We start from the raw sequence: 20,390 nt of genomic DNA on the forward strand, positions 1-20,390 counted from the left end.
ATTAATTCACCATCTTAACTGGGGCAGGAAAAGGTAAAGAAAAGGTGAGAAAATACATGTAAGAGGTGAAAGATAACCTGGTTTTCCTCCTGCTTTTGACTAGGTTCCCCCTAGTTTCATACATTCACTTCTAGTTTATTAATAACATAATTTTGTTGATAGTGTAAATTGCATTTAATGTTAAATTAAAAATTGAAAATTTGCAATTTCTATTAATTATTTTAACTTTTGCTTTAATTTTAAAGCAAAATTTTAAAATTTGAATTATTTAAAATGTGTTTATTTTTAAAACGGAATTGTTTATTGTGGTGTTCAAGTACATTTGCGGAAACTGACATTCCATACTAATAGTTCTAAATCATTATATTTTCAAAGCCATCAGTGTATTTCCTACTTTGTTTTATTCCCCCTTTTTTCTTCCTATGCTCTTTGCCTCAGTTCCATCATGTGATAGTGAAAGGTTTTACCAGCGTACACTTTTTAACATCCTGTACAATATATAAGTAGTTTTACTGATTTAATGGAATTGTTTACACTGCACTATGCTCACCAGGGGGGAATGTAAAAACTAATTCTTACCCAACAGTTTTAATTACCAGCAATTTCACAAGCTTTGGAATGAGGACAGACATTCACTGGGAAGTAGATTGAGACAATAAAACTCGTTTTTACATCAGCCGTTTGCAGGTGCTAGTTGGCAGAGGCTCAGCTGGTCTGGATTTAATTAGAACCACAGAAATGAAGACTTCTCTGCCACAGTATTAAGCTTCAGTGTTAATTTTTTTTTAAATTCCACTTTAAAGTGACCTAAAAATGAGGGTGAGATGTTATTATTTTGATGCCTATGTGGAGTTCACGCTGATACTTGTGGAAGCCAACTACTTTGTGAACAAAAGAGAGTTCTTTACATTTGGAGAGATGGAATTTGTGAATAATGCAAAAATAGATAATTACTGAAAGATGTGAAAACTTAGTTAAAACCAGAATGCCTACTTGAACCAGGCCTAAAGTAGGAGAAGCTACTGAAGTCAGTATTAGGAAGTCACACATGAGGAAAATAGCCAGGGTGACTGGATTTGCCAGGAAAAAAGAGTAAGTTTTGTAGCAGAAGGACACTCACATGTTATGGTAAAGATTCTGAGGGAATTTGTGTCTTTCTAATTGTGGAGAGGATCAGAGAAAACACTTGTTACAGTGCTACAGATTTTCCTATCTGCAACTTTTATTTTGCATTTTTCTTTTACTTTCCACTTAAGGAGAAGACATTGACACACACAAAATAGGCATAGAGAAACTCCATTTTAATACTTTTTTTTTATTGTAGTACTATCATTTACTTTGGTAATTTTGTATCCCTGTTTAAAGTGCCTTAAAGCAATTAAAACTTAGTTTAAATTCAAGTATTGTAAAATGTACAGAGTCTAAGCACAAAAAAAAAAGCTGCATAGTGAAAATACTGGAGCAGGCTGATACATTCAGGATGCCAAGTACTCAAGTGGTAATAACATCAGCTCATGATTCAGGTTAAGGATAATTAGCGAGTTTGATACAGTACAGACAGGATGGGGCAATATTGATGCATTGTTCTTACCATGAACAAAGGATAGAAGCATAGATTAACTCTGAAAGGATCTGCAGTATCACTTTTGTGCACATGCCATAAGTAATAAGGCAGATACTGACACTGAAATCAATCCTTTACGTGCTGTTGTAATCCAGCAAATCCTCTGTGTGGATTCTCCAGACTCTGAGCCCCAGCAATCCCGGTGCTCCAGTGGGAGCAGTGACATCCATCCTCTTCAGAATCCTCACAAACAATCATTGTTGTCTTCATACAGTCTTGTTTCAGTCTTTGTTTGAAATTTGTCCTGTAAGGTTTTAAAGAAGGATGGCTGTTCCTCTGTGTACCGGTGAAGGGTTTCTGTTGGGGTTTGTGTTTGCCCACAGCCACTTTGGGTAAGAGTGGGGAGTACTTAAGGGGTCTGGTTGAATTGTACTTTGAATTTGTAGCCCTTATTTTGCCCAGTCAATTTGAAGTAGTAACAGTTGTACCCTGGTGTAACAGTGACTTGTCACATGGACAAAATCAACAGTATCACTTATCGGTAGTGTTTGTCAGAAGAGAAATTTGTTGAGGATATTTTAATGCACATTGTTATAATAAAAAAAAAATGGAATAGCAGCATTCAAATGGTCGTTTGATTCCTCCCATTTGAACAATTAGAGAATAATTTCATTTGCCTTGGCTAAGAGACTTGTAGTAGAGATGTGTGTGGACACATAAGAAAATGATTGATTTTTTCAGGGGAAATTACTGCTTCAAAATCAGTTGAGCAATATGGCTAAAATGTTACTGGATTGTAACAACACCTTTAAAATGGATGTATAGGGATGTAGAGGTAAGACATTTTTGCTCAGTTGTTGCCTGAAAAAAAGGAATTTAAAAATACTAGCCACTTTTAAAAGAAAACTCTTTGTTAATAGTTCATGTATTTTAAGAGTATTTTCATATGTAATTTTTGCTGTTAGAAAGTATTATTTTAAAATATATTTCTAGAAGTATGACAGCTGTGATATAAATTATTGCAAGTATTCACCAGTCATTATATGAATGGAATATTGAATAATTAAGAGAAGCAAATAGGCATTTCTCATTTTTGGAAAGAGAAAACAAGTTCTCTTTTACAAAGGCAGAATATGTCAAACTATAAAGTTCTAGTTTAATTTTTGTAATACTTGGTGAAAATCTACAAAACAACAACAATGAGAATATGAAAGGGCTGCACCCAGAGTATAAAAGCAGTAGAAGTTTGGGTTTCTTGGAATCAGAACCCCCTTGCTGTTCACCCTTTCTTTTGAAGGACTTAAATGGTTTTATTGTATCGATCCAAATGCTTGGTAAGATGTGTGGTTGTAGCAGACAGCAGCCGTGGGAGTCCATCTGCAGTTTATTTCCGGAGCCCATTGTGGATGCACTTTGAGGGAATTGGCTGAGGTTAAGGTTTGATGGATGGGATGCTGCAGGATCTCCTCATCACCAGCCTGACTTCAATGTCGGGGAGGGTTTTCTTTTTTGTGTGCAAACACCCTTCCTCTGTGGCTGCCAGGTGGAGATCGAAACGCAAGGAAACAGACTTTTTCCTTAAGCGAGGGTTGTCCTTAAAGAAAGAACCTTCCCATTCCTTAATAACTTCATCCACTTTTTCTGTCCTGAAACAATAAAGAAAAGGTATTTATGATTTATTAGGCTGTATTAGTTACCTATCTTCAGAACTGCTTTTGAAACAGAGAGAGAAATGGCATCATAAAAAGTCAAGTTATTTTATATGGTACTGGGATACCAGAGGTGTCTTTTTTCTAGGTTCATTCTCCAGAGAAGCTAAATAAAGGATGAGGGTTCATTATGTTCTTGTTTTTGTACTTTTAGGTAGACATGGCTACAAAACCACTGCTCCAAATACTTTAGGCAGTTTGTTTCCAAGGAGAAAGTTTGGAATCCAAGCTCAAAAATTTTGCAAGAAACCTCAGTACTGTAGTGGGCAGGACAGAATTCCTGCATCTGAAAACCTTCAGAACAGGGAGAAGAAAATCTTGTTTAGACTCAAACCTCAGAATGTGGATCTATATTACATTAAAGAGAAAAAAGGGCGGAACTAAAATAGGGAGAATTGAAAAGCCAGCTGATCCAGGAATATTGAGGCAATTTCTTTTGATTCAATTCTCTGTGTGTGTTTCAGAATTCAGATCTGAAAGTCAGGCTCTTGGGTCTCACCCAGCTGAGTACACTGCACCCAGCGGAGTAGCTCTATGCAGATCTGAGTGTCTGATGAACAAAGCTCGAGCACAAAAATGAATGTCACCTATGGGGTATGTCTGGTGGACCTTATGATGACATTATTTTTTTCAGCAGCTGATTATGATTCAGTGCTAGGAGTGGCCCACTACAGTGTGTTTAAAGGTAACTTTAAATTAGTCTACAAAAAAGCTTAAAGAGCAGGTGGGGGAAAAAAAATTGAGGCAATCCAATACTATTAAAGTAATTTCAGGTGAATAACATATCCTTACAGACTTTCACATGCCTACTTAGGAGCCAGGCTCTCCCTCCCCTGTTTAGGGAAACGTAGGAGTTTCCAAGGAGCAAGTTGGAGCAGCTGAGCCTGAATTTATGTGCATAAATATGCCCCAGAGGGACTTCCCAAATGTGGTCTGGGCTCTTTGCTTTCAGCCTTAGCAAGATGAATTATTCATAGTTTCATTCTTAACAGAAATAGAAATTACAAATCAGAAGCACCAGCATGGTATTGTTTGCTTATGAAGCCAATGCTAATAAAAAGAACTTTGAAATGTAATGTATTGTTAAACACTGCCATTCAGTGCACCTTCAGGAGCTCTCACTGCGCTTCTGAAGCTCTTGGGCTATGTGGGCATGATATAACAGATACCAAATAACGGAAAATTCAAAGCTGCTGAAATGTAACCTCCACCCTTTACTTCCAATTGTTATTTTGTGAAATTCCTGTTTATCTTACTGTACAGTGCCATGAGCTTCAGCACTTTCCTTCATGATATTTCCATCTAGGATTGCTTGTTTTGTCATCAGTTCCACCTTCTTTGGTTTGTGCTTCTTTGCACTCTCTGTAAAAGAATATGCAGGTATACAGTGAGCATGCAGAAAGGCAAGGGCAGTACACAGGACCAGGAGTTATTTCCCATACATTGGAAAAGATCCTTTTTAAATATTCAGGAGCTCGTCAGTAGTTGTGAACAGTCAGGGCCAAAATCCATTAAGGAGAAGATGCCTGAAACTCACCTGAAGGCAGCGTAAAGGTGATCTTGCTAGTGCTGGGTTTTTTGTCATCCTTCTCAGCAGGTATTGAGCAACGGAACCTACAAAAAAAAAAAAGATTACAGGCATCTAGTAGTATTGAATTACTTTAATTCCTAATTTATCCTATGAACAGCTGTGAGAAATTGAAAAATGTGAGAAGTTCTGTTTGATTGTGGTAACTGTTTGTTGGGATTTCTCATTCTAAGCCCAGAACTGGAGGAAGTTTCTGCCAATATCCCAAGGCCCCAGTGACCCACAGTGTCTCGAGTGAGGCTGCAGTGATCAAGCTGCTCTTTGCAATGTGTGTGAGACACTGAGTACCAGAAAGTCCCCAGTCAGTGAAGCTACCTTATAATGAAACCTTTTTGTAAGATTTTAGGTATTTTTAAAATGTTTTGTTCATGCATTTACAATTCTGATTATTTGAGACCTTCAGAAGTGGAAGACAAAATTGAGATCCTTTTCTCTAAGCAGCGAGTACCTGCTCTCTTCTTGCTCCAAGAGACTTCGATATGTCGCTATCTCCTCCTCCAGCTTCATCCTCGTGTTCAGGAGAATTTCATGCTCTCGAAGCTGTTTCTCAATTCCTCTTCTCACTTCCAACAACTCTTTCTCCAAGCATTCAATCTCACCTTCCAAATTTTGTAGTTGCATGTGGTACTGCTGCTCCGTGGCTCGCAGTGAACGTTCCAAACCCTTTTCCTGTGAAATTTAAGTAATATTTTAAGATTTGGAAAGTTTGTGTGCAAAGATGTTACAGACATACGTGGTTTCATTAACAAACTGTATTTTTACATCCGTTCTTGTAAGATTATTCTTTAAGAACAGGAGTAAAGCTTTCAAGGTAATACTTTGGCTGAGAAATTTTCTGTGGTAATTTAAAATCAGATGAAAGTGTAGCCACGTCTTGCACAACAATCTACTGCCTTGAGTTTACAGATTTCTGATTTTACAGTTAAACAATGTCCAGCTCAGTGCTGTATGAAGTGTCTTTGTGCTCTTGGAGCTTTTCTGTACTGCTGAATTGAGCAAACAGCTGACATTTTATCACAAATGAATTGATGAATCTGGTCCACACATTAAAAAAAGGTCATAAACATGCTGTGAATTGGTAAGGCAGAATGACCAGAAGCTTGGTAAGGGACTATCATGCAAATAATGTGCTTGGGAGGTATGAAAACAGGACACCACGTCTGGAGTGGCAGATCCTGCTCCAGAATGTGTGCTGGGTCAGTGTGTGTGAGCGAGGGCTCTGTGAGGAGCTGGAGCCCCCAAATGAGTATTCCTGTGGTGGATTTCTGCAGTATGGTGGCTGTGACTGTCACAGAAATCGACTGTGGGATAGTTTGCATCAAGGACAAATCTTTTTTCTGTGAGATTTCAAGTTTCATTTCTGACTCTTACCACAGCGTGGAGAGACTCGATTTCGATCTGCATGTGGTGCCACTGCCGTCGGGCTTCGCACAGTTCTGCTCTGGCTGCCTTTAGTGCTTCTGCATCTTTGTCCATTCTTTTACTTGTACCTTCTTCTAACTACAGGGGACATACAAAAGATAACAGTATTAAAAGTATTTGAATAACAGTAATAAATTGGCACATAAAAATGTCTGGTTAGAATTTTTATTAGAGTTGTATAAATACGTGAAAGCTCACAATGAGGAGTTAATATTTTCTGTATTATGTAGACGGAAAGCCCTTATTCCACTGTGTTTGATGGGAAGTGGTTGGTCACATCTCTATCCCTGGCACCTTTGTCCTAGAGGAATTCTCATACAAATTACCCAATTGTATTGAGACTTTACTCACCTCTGGAATAAAGGGGCTTATAGAAGGTGCAGATAGTTCAAGCTTCCAAGTCTGAATAACATGCTTTGATTTTAATGCATTTTTGATTTCAGGGTTTTGGGTTTTTTTCTTTTTATCCTGTTAAAAGTAGTTTTTTAAAACCACTCCTGATCATGTGTGGGGTAATTTTAGATTTAGACTTGTCTTTGATTTCAGTAGTATGCATGTAACTTCCAGAACGATTGCTTGGCTTACAGAAGTTATTTTTCTTTTTTGATTCTGAGTTTCCCTGCAAGTGGTGAAGATGCCCTAAGTTCTTGAAACAGTAGTTGCTCTTTTGCTTATTTTACTGCTTTATGCAGGTTTTTATGGTGACATAGACTTTAAGAAAATAATCTCTTTAATTCAGGGCTTAGGAACTAAGAAAAATAAGGGTTTTGTTCCCCTGTTCATAGTGACTTATTGCAACTTTACTAGATGATATTTTTTTGTGAAAAATCTAGGTTTGTCTCATCCACAGGTGAACCCCCAGTGTTTTTTGCTTCCCCTTTCTTGCTTGGTTGCTGCAGAATTTGTGTGACAGGATCAAACCAATGGGCATTGGCTGCTTTGTGCCAACATAAAGATCAACTTGGCTTCCCTGTCGGGTGTCTGGCACTGCTGGTGGATCAGCCAGGCTGCAGCAGCGTCTGGCCTGTCCTTAAAACAAACCTCTGGGATTCCTGCAATACCTGATTACAAGGTGACAGAATACCTGATTTCCCCCTGAATGTTTTTACATTTGGTCAAAATTGTTTTGCCGTTTGATTTCAGTTGGGTTTAGGGCTGTTTGTATGTAAATCCCTGACAGCAACATTGAGTGTTGGTAACATTTAATCAAGCTGTATGAGAGAACAACTGATATGTGCTGAAGAGCAAAACATAGTTTTTACTGTGAGCAATAGAAAATAGTTCCTGCAAAGGTACAGTGTACTTTACTAGAGGGCTAAAAATGGCAAAGATTGCTGCATATAGAAGGATTCTCTTCAGGATTTTTTTTTTTCCTCTGAAATAACTACATGGAGCTAGAGGTTACCCTGTTACAGCCTATGTCATCATCCCTTAAATCCCAGCAATAGCCCGGCTGCAGGGACAGAAAAGCATCCTGATGAATTACACAGCATTCGTTCAGCGTGAATCCATACCCTTGACAAAATCTATTTCCGATTTTTCTAGTTCACATCTTACTGCGGTAAAATCCACGTCCCTTCCCCGAAAAACTGCTGCATTGAAAGGAATTACTGTACCTCATAGAGGCTGCGGGAGGAACTGTACGGCCAGGGAATGGCTCCGTACTCTGCAAGGTGTGTGGCTGTGAGGAGGCATTACCTGCGTCCTTGCTGAGCTGACGGTCTTTATCTGATTTCGGGTGATGAGCGATTCATACTTTGCCCTGATCTCTCGGCGGAGCCGAGCCGGCTCCATCCTCCTCCTCCTCCTCCTCCTCCCATCCTCCCCGGCTCCCGGCTCCGCTGCCGGCGGCGCGGGGCTGCGGCCGCGGGGCCGTTAAAGCGGCAGCGGCCCATTTCGGGGAGCGCGGGGAGCTCAGAGCCTTCAGCCCATCCTGGCAGCAGGTTAATGCAGCAAAGGATAGCACTACAATAACTATTCCTAAATCATGCACCCAAATGAATCTAAAATGTCTTTATATTTTTGTTACGCTGTAACTGTGATAAAGTTGCAGCTGCCCAGCATGAAGTGCTCTGGCAAGAGGACATGGAAAGATAGCATAGCTGGGTTGGTGGCAGTGCCGCTGGCAGGTGTCTCCACCATTGTTAGGGATGTCACAGAACTTCCATCCCTAAAGGTATTTGAGACTCAGTGAGATGAAGTCTCGGGTGTCTGAGCTGACCCACTGTTGAGGACTGTCCCATTTCAGAAATGAGCTGAGCTCCTGGTCATCCTCTTTTATGGGCAGAAACACAACAAGGAGGGAGAGGAACCAGCACTACTGGTGGTGAGTAGTGCTGGTGCAACTTGGGGTAAGGGCTTTGTCTCCTCTCCTGCAGAGGGCAAAATTCTGGTGAATGTACACTTCAGACACATCACTGCTGTCAGGAAAAGGGTCTGGGTTGTTTCTGACGGTGTTTCAGAACCTGTGCCAGATGTTGGTGTGCTGTACAATGTATGTGGGGTTCTTACCCCTTTCCTGACAGCTCCCAGGCAGGTCCAGCACAGGTTTCCTGGTGTGCTGTGCTTTTTCATTTTCTGCTCAATGTAGCACTGTGTGATCCCAATGATCTTGTCTGCTAAGAATGGCTCTTACCTATTTCATTTTAAATCTTGCTTATTTAATTTTTTTCCAGTAGTGCACAATACCAGATATGCAGTAAAAAAAAATTCCAATTTCAATAGAAACTTAAAATTTAGCAAAGAGAGGAATGCATTTTTGGTACTTGGAATATACATCAATTAAATGATAAAACAGGCAGTAAATTTTCACAAGACACACATCTTTTTAGAAGTCAAAGTACCACTTAAAAGTCTCCTGGTATAAAAAGGCTTGCCTGTTCTTGGCTGTGTCTGTTGGCACATGTGAAAGGATCCTGTGTTTGGATTTTCTTTTCCTTAGCTGACTGACTTCCATTTGACCTGGACTGAGATGGAAAGGTTTTGTTGTCCACTCTCTTTTCTACAATTGTCTCAATTATCCTTGTTCTGTGTAGGTCTAAACCCAAAATATTGTCAGTGTTTGTCATTGCTGGGATGAGAGCAGTTACATAAGGAAACAATTAGGAATGTATCAGACAAACACAAGGTATTGCACTTGGGATGGTATAAACTAATGCTTTCCTTTTCTACCTTTTTTTCAGGTATTAAGGGAACACCTGTCTGTGAAATTTCTGGAGGCTGAAGATAGGTAGGTGTAAGCAATTGCATCTTTCCTAGGATTTATGGAACTTTGAATTCTAGCTGCTTTCAATGTTCATATTTTATTGCTGGCTCACCACACAGCTGGAGGAGGTCATGGAGAATAAAGGGACACTAATACCTTAAAGCTTGCTGAGTCCTTTTTATTAGGCATCAAACCTGGAAAATGCTATTAGAACAGCAAAATTATTTTATCTATTGATTACTAAAGATTATAAAAAGGAAAATCTGATTAAATGTGCTTCATATTTCTGGTTATTGAACAGAGATTATATGATATTTTTAAAGAACACCATGGAAATCATATAGGTAATGCTGATAGAGTGAAGCAGGAAATGTATTTTATGTCTGCAAGGAATGAAAGTGCCAACTTTGTCTTATCTAAAAGATTCTTAGTACAAAGCCAAATGTTTTATCACTTCATACAAAAGAATAAAGTTATTTATCCATTTTGGCTTGGAATAAATGGATCCTTTGCCACATCAGATTATGCCTCATATCTTCTCTTCAACTTCCTTAACGTGGGATGCAACAACTTTTCCATCTACCACTTCTTCAACAATTGTCTTGATCTTTCTAGTTTTGGTTGGATCTAGACATCATGAACAAAACAATAAATATTTATCAATGTGTTAAAAATGATAAACCAAAGCAGCACATGATCAGGTACTCCCTTTTCCTTTCCAATTTGCTTCTGATTTTAATGAACTCTATGATGTAGTTAAACAGGATAACAGGTATTATTTTATTTGTAAGAATGACTTTAGAAACAAAACTTTATTCAATCAAGTTCTACCTACCTTGAGAAGAATCCAGTGATTGTGTTTGAGATTTGGACCCTGTCAGGGATGAGCTTTCAAATGTAGCTGCCTGTCCAGCACTTCTAAAAGGGAATCAGAGACATGCACTATTTCAGGCTGTCTGATAGGATCATGGTGACATTGATAGGTTATTTAAATAGTGAGCAGAATTGCTCACTCTCCTCAGTCACAGTGATATTTCAGATCACTGTATGTGCCTTACTGTCGCTTGGAGAATGTTCCAGTTATTTTACCTCTTTTTTTCCTGGAAAGGATTTTGGTACAGAAAATAAACCCAAGGAGATCTTTTGTGTCAGCCAGTTCCTTACACAAACTCGCCATCCAGCAGGCGCCGGTAGGTTTCAATCTCCATTTCCAGACGAGTCTTGATGTCTAGGAGCTGTTGGTACTCCGCGTTCTGGCGCTCCATGTCAGCCCTGACCTGGAAAAGCTGGGACTCCAGGTTCCCGATCTGCATTTGGATTTGTGACAGCTGAGCGCAGTAACCACCTTCCGTTTCTGCTAAAGTGTCTTCCAGGGATTTTTTCTGTGAAAGGATATTAAATAATCTCTGGTTAAGGAAAAAAAAAAACCTCTTTGCAAAACCAGCTGAAGTTATTTAAGGGAGTGAGCACAGCTGCATTACTCAGAAGGTTTTATTTTCTTTTTGAAAACACTGGTTTGAAAATCGTCCCTTGTCACTTCCCTAAATGTGATGTAAAAACCGATCTGCTTTGTGACATGCTCTTTGAAATCCAGTTAGATATATTACTGCTGTTTGGGAACTAAAATTTAAGTGGAAAGAAATGCAAATCCTCAATTCTATGGAATAGGATTAGGTCTAAAAAGACTTTTGAAGTTACTGAATTGGCTCTGAGCAGTCAGCAGCTTCCCAGAACGTACCATGGCGAGCTGAGACTGCAGCTCTATTTCCAAGCTCTGGAGAGTCCTTTTTAAATCTGTGATCTCGCTCTTTCCTGACTGGAGCTGCTCAGTATGGGTGGAGATTTCCCTTTTCAGCTCTCCGCTCTGAAATGACAAGGAAGAATGGGATGTAATTTTACTGTTCCAAGTATTGAACTCATTTTCCCATGCATTTTGCTGAGTTTGCTCTCTCTGGTTGTTACTTTTTCATTGAACCACGCCTCGGCCTCTTTACGGTTTTGATCGGCAATGACTTCATACTGTCCCCTCATATCATTCAGAAGCTTGGTAAGGTCAGTCCCTGGAGCAGCATCCATTTCCACACTGACTTGGCCAAGTTCACTGCTTTGGATGCCCTGAAGCTCCTGGAGGGATTGAAAATAAAGAGAAGGTTCTGTTAATAAAAGACAAAATAATTATACCAAAATATATGTAAAGAAATATACGTGATATAAATTCTGTTTCAACAAGGATCTGTAGATTGTTTGTCGCACTCTTTCACTTAGGAAACTCAAAAAATAACAGCAAACAAAACCTATAATGAAACCCAGGAACTCCCACTGGCTTAAATAAGGGAGTAATTTGATGTTTCACAATTTCATGTGTCTTGTTATGAGTTCACAAAGGAAAAAAAATACCTCTTCATGATTCTTCTTAAGATAAGCCAGTTCTTCATTCAGGCTTTCAATCTGCATCTCCAGATCTGCCCTGGTCATGGTCAGCTCATCCAGGACTCTGCGCAGACCATTGATGTCAGCCTCCACACTCTGCCGAAGAGCCACTTCATTCTCATATCTATGCATAAAGGGATTAAATGTTACTTTTTCCATGGCCATGAGGTCAAATGGAAACTATTAATGTATTTTATTTTGGCTTTAATTTGAAAATTTAATACACATAATTATTGTAATACTGTTTAATAATTATACTAAAAGTGTTCTACAAGGAAAGAGATTTTTAGTACAAAATAATTTTTTCCTTAAGGAGTTCTTATAGCACTAAGAAATTCTTACTTCACTCTGAAGTCATCAGCAGCCAGTCTGGCATTATCGACCTGCAGAATAATCCTCGCGTTGTCGATGGTTGCATTGATGATCTAGAATACAAACAGTGTTCAGAAACTGTTGTAACAGCCCAAAGGCTTCATGGTTTTTGTAATGGCTTTAAACTTTGTATTCTACAAGGGTATGTAGAACTGCATTCCATCAGTGCCTTCTCCTTTATTCAGATTAGACAAATCACTTTGTGACACAGCTACAGAACTGCTTTAATGGACAGGAAAAATTCACCACATGTCACCAGTGCAAGGTAACAGAGGTCACTGCAAGCATCAGTACCAAAGGATAAATGTGCTCTTGTTTGCTAAAAGAAATTTATGTTGTTTGCATTAATACTATTAAGTGAGTTACAAATATAAAGCTATGTTAATTGCATTGCTTTGCTACCTTGTTTCGAAGATCTTCAATGAGGGGGTAGAATTTACTGTAGTCATTCCCAGATCCAGGGGTGCTAGTGCCAGGGCCATTTTTCTCATACCATTCACGGATTTTGCGCTCCAGCTCGGTGTTGGCATCCTCCAGAGATCTCACTTTGTCCAGATACGCAGCCAGACGGTCATTGAGGTTCTGCATAGTCTCTTTTTTTGAGCCAGAAAGAATGCCGCCATCACCAGCACCAGCAGGGCTGAACCCACCTCCGAAACCAGTCCCTAAGCCACCACCAAAACCACTTCCAAAAGCAGCACCTGAACTGCTGCCAAAACCACTTCCCAAACCTCCCCCAAACCCACTGCCTAAACCACTTCCATAGCCACCACCCAAACCACCTCCAAAGCTTCCACCAAAGCCACTGCTTAAGTTGCCTCCAAATCCTGCACCTGAGCTGCCCCCAAAGCCCCCACCAAAGCCAGAGCTTGAACCCAACAGAGAAGCGGCACCAAACCCTCCACCAGACCCCCCACCAAAGCCAAGCCCGCTGCCACCAAAGCCTCCTCCACCACTGGAACTGGACATCCTCAAAGATCCCCCTCCAAATCCGCTCCGAGAGGAGAATTGCCGGGGCCCGCCACTTGTGCGCACGGAAAGGGCCATGGTGCTCGAGGTGCCTAGATCTGCCCTGTGGAGGATACAGCAGAGAGCAGTGCAGAGCAGGAGCAGGGTCAGCTTTATAGAGACAGCAGTGGGTGTTTCAGGAGGAGTCCCCACCTCCTGGGGAGAGCTTTCACTCTCTCTCTCCCTCCTATTTGGAGGGGATGTCAGTTTAGTATGTTCTGACCAACCGAAATGATATGTGCCAACTGAAATTGCCAATGGGAGTGGAAATCTGGTACCCTCCAGGTATTTGTATGAGGGGAAATGGGTGGAGTGCAGCTGAGACATCACGACTGTGTTCTGCCATGTGCAATGAAGCACAAAAAGTTCTTTTTGCATTTAAATCCCTTATAAATAATTGTTTTGTCATTGCAGATGCAGTGCTTCCTGCATTTGGGGCTGTTCTTACAGGAGTTTGCTAAGTCAGCAGACTGATCCCTTTGATCCCTGCTTCTCAGCCTGTGTGGCAGGAATGTCTTTCTTTTCATAATCCTCTTCAGCCAGGAGCCTTTGCTGGATTATTGCTCCTGGATGCTTGATAGGAAGTAGGAAAAGTGACCATCAGGTGTCCAAGGGCACATGGATGTTCAGTGAGCTGCAGGGTGATCATTAATATGAAAACATAAATATACCAGATAGGATTTGGAATTGGGTTTATGCCCTAGCCCTTTCATCACTGAAATACCTCAGAGTGACATGCTTATAGTCTATAGCATATAGTCTATAGCATATAAGAGTTTGTACTTTAGAGTTGAGAACTGACCATTCTGCTAAACAGTTTGCTGTTATCTCAAAATAAGAAATCTGATTTCTGTATTTGGTGCTTCTTATAATACAGATCTGAAGATCAATTGTAGCACTTCTGGGTGCAGGTTTGGGCATGGGAACCCTCCCAAGCCAGTATATTTTTCTTTTGAAGTTATCTTGATAAATGGAAAATAGTTTTTTCTTTGTCCTGGCTTAATTATATCATTGGATTTGTCAACTGAAATGTGTTAATTTTTGATTTATCTGCACTCAAGAGCATGGGGTGCTTTTGGGGCAGAAAAGAGCGGAAGATCAAAGGTGTAAGTAAAGCATTTCTGTGGAAATGAGCTGATATCCTGGTCTCAGTGACTCGGGGCAGTGAAAGCAGAGGATTAGTTCTTTGGCAGCTGTTTATGTACAGTACATAGCTCTGGACAGGTGAGGTTTCATAGGGAAGAACTTTGTGTGTTTATGTTCTCAAGAGGAAAATGTAAACTCCTGAGACTGAGAATCCAGGTGTGGCACAGGGGCCTCCCTATGGGACAGGGAACATTATTGGCACAGAAAGGTTTGACAAAGAGGGAGATAATTTCAAATATATTTTTATCCATAAAATATCTTGGCTTGCTGTAGTCCCTGGTGACATAACCATTCACAGAATGTGAAAAATATCAAATAGGCTTCTTCAATTTGTTTTTTCACGTTAATATATTATGAAAAGCAAATTCACATTTCTAATTTATTTGATAATCAGGTTTTAATGCAGTAAAGCTGCTGTATGTTTGAGTGGGAGTTCACATTTAGAAAAGGTGTGCTGAACTCATGCCTTAGTGCATTTTAAAAACCAAATAGTTACATTTGTATCTAAGTTGGAAGCAATTATGCATTCATACCAGACTGATTTGATTTCTTTCCATCAGGGTACTCAGTCACTATATAAGTAAACTAAAGTCTTCTATGTTGTGACTTACAGATTTTTATTAATGCTCCCCAGAAAAACAACAGCAGCAACAACAAAAGATTTGAGATTTTGGCATTTTTTAATCCTTCTGGTGTTTAGGGTGAATTAGATAAGATTCTTTATAAACCTTTTCGTTTTGGCATCAGTTCCAGGGAACTCAGAGGCATCTTTTCTGCTGGTGCCATTTACATCTTCTCTTCAAACTCTCTGACCTCAGAGGAGACAACCTTGCCATCAACCACCTCCTCCACTATTGTCTTGATCTTCTTAAACTTACTTGATTCTGTTAAGGAAATTGAGAAGTAATTTAATGCAATGTACATGACAATATTGCTGCAGTAGTAGCAGTCAATGAGGAAAAATCAAAAAGCATCTTCAATCCACAGGTCCTTGAAGTAAACTTTTGCAGTGTGTGGGGTGTGGCTTCTCCTCTTTTGGATATTGAGTGTGTTGCCCATAGACTGTAGTGGATACTGGGTTCAATAACTCTCTAGCACTCTTGATAGTCTTGCTTTAGTTTATCACAGACTTGTAGACCTAAAACCTTGGAATAGACTTAGACCAAATTGTAAATTTTGGCTATGAAACTGGATATGTTACATGGAAGTCTCAATGTTCCTGTGCAGCTAGCAGGGAGAAGCAGGTGCTTCTGCAGTTCTCCAGAGGGGAATTCAGTAGCTCTCTGTTGTTCTTTTGGCTCTCTGAGGACTCATAGAATGACAGAATGGGTAAGGTGAGTCTGATTTTACACTGAGTTGTATATATAAAACCAGGGTTGTATAGACCTTATAGGGTAACCATACAGTTGATTGCTTTCTTGATATGAGATTCCACTGGCTGATTATTTGCTCTGAAGCTGTTGTTGTGTATCAGGCTGCTTAATTCCATAACATTTCAACAGGCTGTCATCAAAACAGAAAGAAGTTGGTGGGACATACCTTTTTCAGCCTCTATTGCCAATGATATCTCTTCTAAATTCCTGTTCAAATTGTAAAGTAGAAAATGTAAATATATGGCAACTCATGCATTTAAGAAACATCCTTGTGTATTTCCTATGTGTTTGATCAGGATAGCTAATCCCCTTTCATCAAGACATTGAATCAGAGGATAACTCAGTAAAACGAGTTCTCTCAGTTGAAGTGAAACTTGCTAAGCATAAACTGTAGGTACAGTTAATCTGCAGACTCATCTCTGCAATGCTAGGACTTCAGGTCATGCAGGTACACCTGATCTAGTTCCTGAGCTAGAACAGCTGGACAGGTAGAATTTGGGGGGAAGTTCCACTTTCTGCTTAACCCACACAGACAAATTGATCAAAAACTGCATTACTGGTGTTCCTGGTATGTGAACATCTTACCCAACTCCCCAGCTCACAGAGAGACCATCTGTAGGCTGGGAGAGCCACCTCAAAATTCCACAGCAGCTTCAGTAGCCCAGCCTGAAAGGCAGCCTGCTCTGATTCTGTGGCTGAGAACTGGACAATGGGACTTCTCCACGGCAAAGCAGTTGGAGAGAGGCAGATTTGACACGAAACCCAAACCAACACGCAAAGCCATGTGTGTGCTCACCCCAAACCAACACGCAAAGCCATGTGTGTGCTCACCCGCTTTCCTCTCCCTCCAGCAGCCGGCGGTATGTAGCGATCTCCATCTCCAAGCGAGTCTTGACATCCAGCAGGATGCTGTACTCACTGTTCTGAGCCTCCATGTCAGCTCGGAGCAGCCTCAGCTGAGCCTCCAGACTGGAAATTGCTGCCTGTATCTGGTCAAGCTGGTAACTGTACCGTGATTCCGTTTCAGCCAGAGTGCCTTCCAGGGTCTGTTTCTATAGTGCATGGGAAGAACAGTGACATGTTCATTGACGTATTATTCATTTTGATTGTAAATAACATTTTGATTGATTCCTCTATTTATCTTTTTATCCTCTGTTTATTACACCTCTATGTAACTCTCTGCTATCTACAGTCCTTATCTTGCTTTTTGTTATTTACCATGGTCAGCAGGGACTGTAATTCCAGCTCCAGGTTCTGGAGGACCTGTCTCCGTTCCGTGATCTCTTTCCTTTGGACCTCCAGCCGCTCAACATTGAGGGCAACTTCCTGGTTCAGTTCTGCTGTCTGGAATGAGGAATAGAGGGACTGTGAACTGCAGCCAGGCATGACCAATGTTCTTGCTGGTGTTTAAGCAGTGGACTTTACCTGCTTTTCAAAATGTTCTTTGGCTTCTTGGCGGTTCTTTTCTGCCATTTCTTCATATTGCTTTCTCATGTTTTCCATAATAGCAGCGAGATCAATGCCGGGAGCAGCATCCACCGCCACGTTCACAGAGCCGCCCGCCTCTTTGCGCAGCCTGTCACGGTCCTGCAGCAATGGGGACTGTGTTAGCACCTGCTGCAGGGAGCTCTCACTCCTGGGCATTGGGCACAAACTCAACATCTACACACATAGGACTAATCCTTAATAGTATCTTGGGGCAAGACAATTTAATCACCTTGTAAATACTGTTTAGTGCACCTCGCAGAACAGTTCACTTACTTGATAGCAATAAATGTTATACCATAGATAAATGTATCATAAAAATGATTTCCTCAGAACAAATCTGTGGAATGAGGGCAGAAGTCATGGTTCCCATTTGTGTACTTTTTGGGGTAGCAATTCCTGAACCATAGATTTTTCTTAGAGAAAACCTTTACTCCTTCATTCCTGGAATGGAGGAGTGTTCAGCCTTTGATGCCTGATAGCTTGAATGTCCCTTTGGGTCACACATGGTAATGCTGCTTCCAGAAAGGATAGAAATGCTTCCTAGTGAGCTTGCTTGTGTTTGCCACACAAAGCGCCTCTCCCTGGCTGTGGTCAGCTGCTCTCACCTCCTCGTGGTTCTTCCTAAGGAAAACGAGCTCCTCGGTTATGCTCTCAATCTGGGACTCCAGGTCAGCTTGGGTCAGAGTCAGGTCGTCACGGACACGGAGCAGTCCAGTGATGTCGCTCTCCACACTCTGCCTGAGCAGGTGTTCATTCTCAAACCTGTACAATACAGTGCCTTTTGTCATCATTGGAATGCAACACTTTGGAGTAAATGTTAGAATCAGTAACTGCTTCTAGAATCAGTAACCACAGTCATTGTGAAATTATATTAAACTTAAAGTTGGAAAATGTTCACTTCTTGTCACTGATTCCAATAAGTGGAAGCTTTCCTAAATAAGAGGATCATGAAAGAGAATTGATATAAAATCATGGAACTTACTTCAGCCTAAAGTCATCAGCAGCCAGCTTGGCATTGTCGATCTGAAGGACAAGTCTGGAATTTTCCATCTGGGCAGCAGAAATCTAAAGGGAATGGTGGATAAGCAATGAAACTTTGCACAGAAATTCACACTTGATCCTTTCCTGGGAATGAATACTATAAGTAGGCTTCATCCTCCTTCACTTCAGCTGTCTGTTGGTCCGCTGGCTTTAAGCTAAGTTCCCTCTGAAGTGCATGAAAGGAATTAGGGATGTCCAAAAGACAAATTGTCCTGCTATAAAATAAGTGCATTGAATAGTTGGGATGAACTGTTCTCTGAAGGTATCTGCTTTTAAATGCTGGGAAGTAGAACTGATAAAAAATAAAAGGGAAAAGACTGAAGAAAGTTCTGGAAATATGATTTGACAAACCTGTCAGTTGAGTGTTTGGAATATTTCATTGTTTCCAGTGGTAATTTACTATTTTAAGTAGTGGTCTTTAATTTTTTTCTGAGTGCTTGCCCTTCTTTTCTAATAAACCACTTTGAAATAGACTGTTGCTAAAATATATTTGAATATGTAGATTACCATTAGTACTTTCTCTAATTAAAGCCACCTAAGGCAAATATCATAGAACTAGTTAATTTTGAGTCACAGATTTTTTCAGGTATGAGATTACTCACAACTGCAGGCATATTATGAATGATTATGGGTATTACAAATTATCTAAAATCTGTCACTAATATGTAGCTGATCAAAAATAAACTTCTTCCCAGCTAGGCCAATTTGGAAAAGTACATTTTCTACAACAGATTATTCTCTATCTCACTGATAATTGCAATTCCTATATTTATGGAGGGCTTTATGATCTCTTACCTTGTTTCGGAGTTCATCAATTGTTTTGAAGTAGGAGCTGTAGTCCTGCCCTATGCTTGTGGTGTTCTTTTCATACCATTCCCTGATCTGCCTCTCAATCAGGGAGTTTGACTTCTCCAGTGAGCGCACCCTCTCCAGGTACGCAGCCAAGCGATCGTTCAGGTTTTGCATCGTTGATTTTTCATTGCCAGCGAGCAGCACATCGCTCCCAGTGATGCTGAGCTGGAGGCTCCCTCTGAGGCCTTGGCCAGAGCTGGTGCTGGTTGATATGTGGGTGCCATAGCCCCCAGCTCCCCCATAGACACTGGGTGCCTGGATCTTCTGGATGGACATTTTCCTGGAGGTCACACTACTGACACTGGGTGCAGAGGGCTGGACACGGCTGCTCGTACTCCACTGGATGCTGCGGGTGGAGAATGCCATTTGTGCTCTTTGTCTTCTAGACTGAAGCAGGTAAATCAGCACAGATTGAGATGCCAGTCAGGAGCTGAGTGTGCACTGTGCACCTTTATACAGGTCCAAGAGGAAGCACAATGGCTGGAAACCCCACCTATGTTGACGCAGAGTGTCACTGATATCAGTACAAAGAGCACACAGGATATTGCCCCCCCCCCCTCCCCATAATTTGAAGGGGTTCTCATCTGTTCGTCTGTGTTTGAGGAACACTCCCTGGCTAGTTTGCTTGCTTTGTTATTTTGTATAACAGATAAACAAAAAATGATCTGTTGAATCATTTATAACCATGTACCTGCAGCCAACCCTCTCTGTAGCCCTTTGAAACAAATGAGTAGGTTCTTATCCCCCTATGCAGTGCATGAATTTAAAATGAGAGTTGCTTATATGTGACAAGAGACTTAAAATATTTATATTTCTGTTGAGTAAGCAATAACTTGGGCCTCAGGACATTCTAGAACAGTGTATATATTATTAGAAAGGAGGCAGCTGTACTACCATGTGAATTCATTTCATAGCGAGCACAAACCAACATCTGCACTGCCAGTGAAGAGTGGAGGCTATTGCCATCAGCTTGGATTGAATATACATTTGTCTGGTATAAGAAAACCATTGCAAGTTGAATTTGAGCTTTCAGTACAGCTGAGATTGAGTGGAAAAAATATTTCTTTAAATAAGGTAGGAGGAATGAGAATATTGGAAGCCTTCACAGCCCACTGTTTCACATGTGAAATGCTGAGGTCCATAGAGTGGCAGGAAGTGTTGAGTTCCAGCTTCCAGTAGAACGACCCTCCAG

At 40.6% G+C, this 20,390-nt stretch overlaps 3 protein-coding genes across 5 annotated transcripts; all 3 read right to left on the reverse strand.

The window, feature by feature from the left end:
* Positions 1-1,280: 1,280 nt before the first annotated feature.
* KRT222 (keratin 222) lies at positions 1,281-8,125 on the reverse strand. Of its 2 annotated transcripts, none has more exons than XM_021532904.4 (6): positions 7,982-8,125; positions 6,233-6,361; positions 5,310-5,530; positions 4,811-4,887; positions 4,530-4,635; positions 1,281-3,210 (listed from the first exon to the last, which is right to left on the reverse strand). In XM_021532904.4, exons 1-6 carry the CDS (start codon positions 8,075-8,077, stop codon positions 2,997-2,999), a joined length of 843 nt encoding a protein of 280 aa, XP_021388579.3. In that variant the 5' UTR covers positions 8,078-8,125; the 3' UTR covers positions 1,281-2,996. The 2 variants fall into 2 exon arrangements, with proteins under 2 accessions (XP_021388579.3, XP_021388580.3); XM_021532905.4 differs by having other exon boundaries at positions 7,900-8,108.
* A 1,755-nt stretch (positions 8,126-9,880) lies between these two features.
* On the reverse strand, positions 9,881-13,777 carry LOC110471896 (keratin, type I cytoskeletal 12-like). Of its 2 annotated transcripts, none has more exons than XM_085561871.1 (8): positions 12,693-13,777; positions 12,261-12,343; positions 11,886-12,042; positions 11,451-11,612; positions 11,227-11,352; positions 10,653-10,870; positions 10,324-10,403; positions 9,881-10,115 (listed from the first exon to the last, which is right to left on the reverse strand). In XM_085561871.1, the coding sequence occupies exons 1-8, from the start codon at positions 13,674-13,676 to the stop codon at positions 10,018-10,020; spliced, it is 1,908 nt and encodes a 635-aa protein (XP_085417997.1). In that variant the 5' UTR covers positions 13,677-13,777; the 3' UTR covers positions 9,881-10,017. The 2 variants fall into 2 exon arrangements, with proteins under 2 accessions (XP_085417997.1, XP_077644425.2); XM_077788299.2 differs by having other exon boundaries at positions 9,916-10,115; positions 10,324-10,406.
* A 1,312-nt stretch (positions 13,778-15,089) lies between these two features.
* Positions 15,090-19,670, reverse strand: LOC110471928 (keratin, type I cytoskeletal 20). The gene is made up of 8 exons (XM_021532985.3): positions 19,142-19,670; positions 18,288-18,370; positions 17,911-18,067; positions 17,243-17,404; positions 17,036-17,161; positions 16,649-16,869; positions 15,984-16,024; positions 15,090-15,328 (listed from the first exon to the last, which is right to left on the reverse strand). Exons 1-8 carry the CDS (start codon positions 19,562-19,564, stop codon positions 15,231-15,233), a joined length of 1,311 nt encoding a protein of 436 aa, XP_021388660.2. The 5' UTR covers positions 19,565-19,670; the 3' UTR covers positions 15,090-15,230.
* Between the last annotated feature and the right edge of the window lie 720 nt (positions 19,671-20,390).

The sequence above is a fragment of the Lonchura striata genome, chromosome 27 (genome assembly GCF_050655825.1).
Source record: "Lonchura striata isolate lonStrDom1 chromosome 27, ASM5065582v1, whole genome shotgun sequence".
NCBI lineage: Eukaryota > Metazoa > Chordata > Aves > Passeriformes > Estrildidae > Lonchura > Lonchura striata.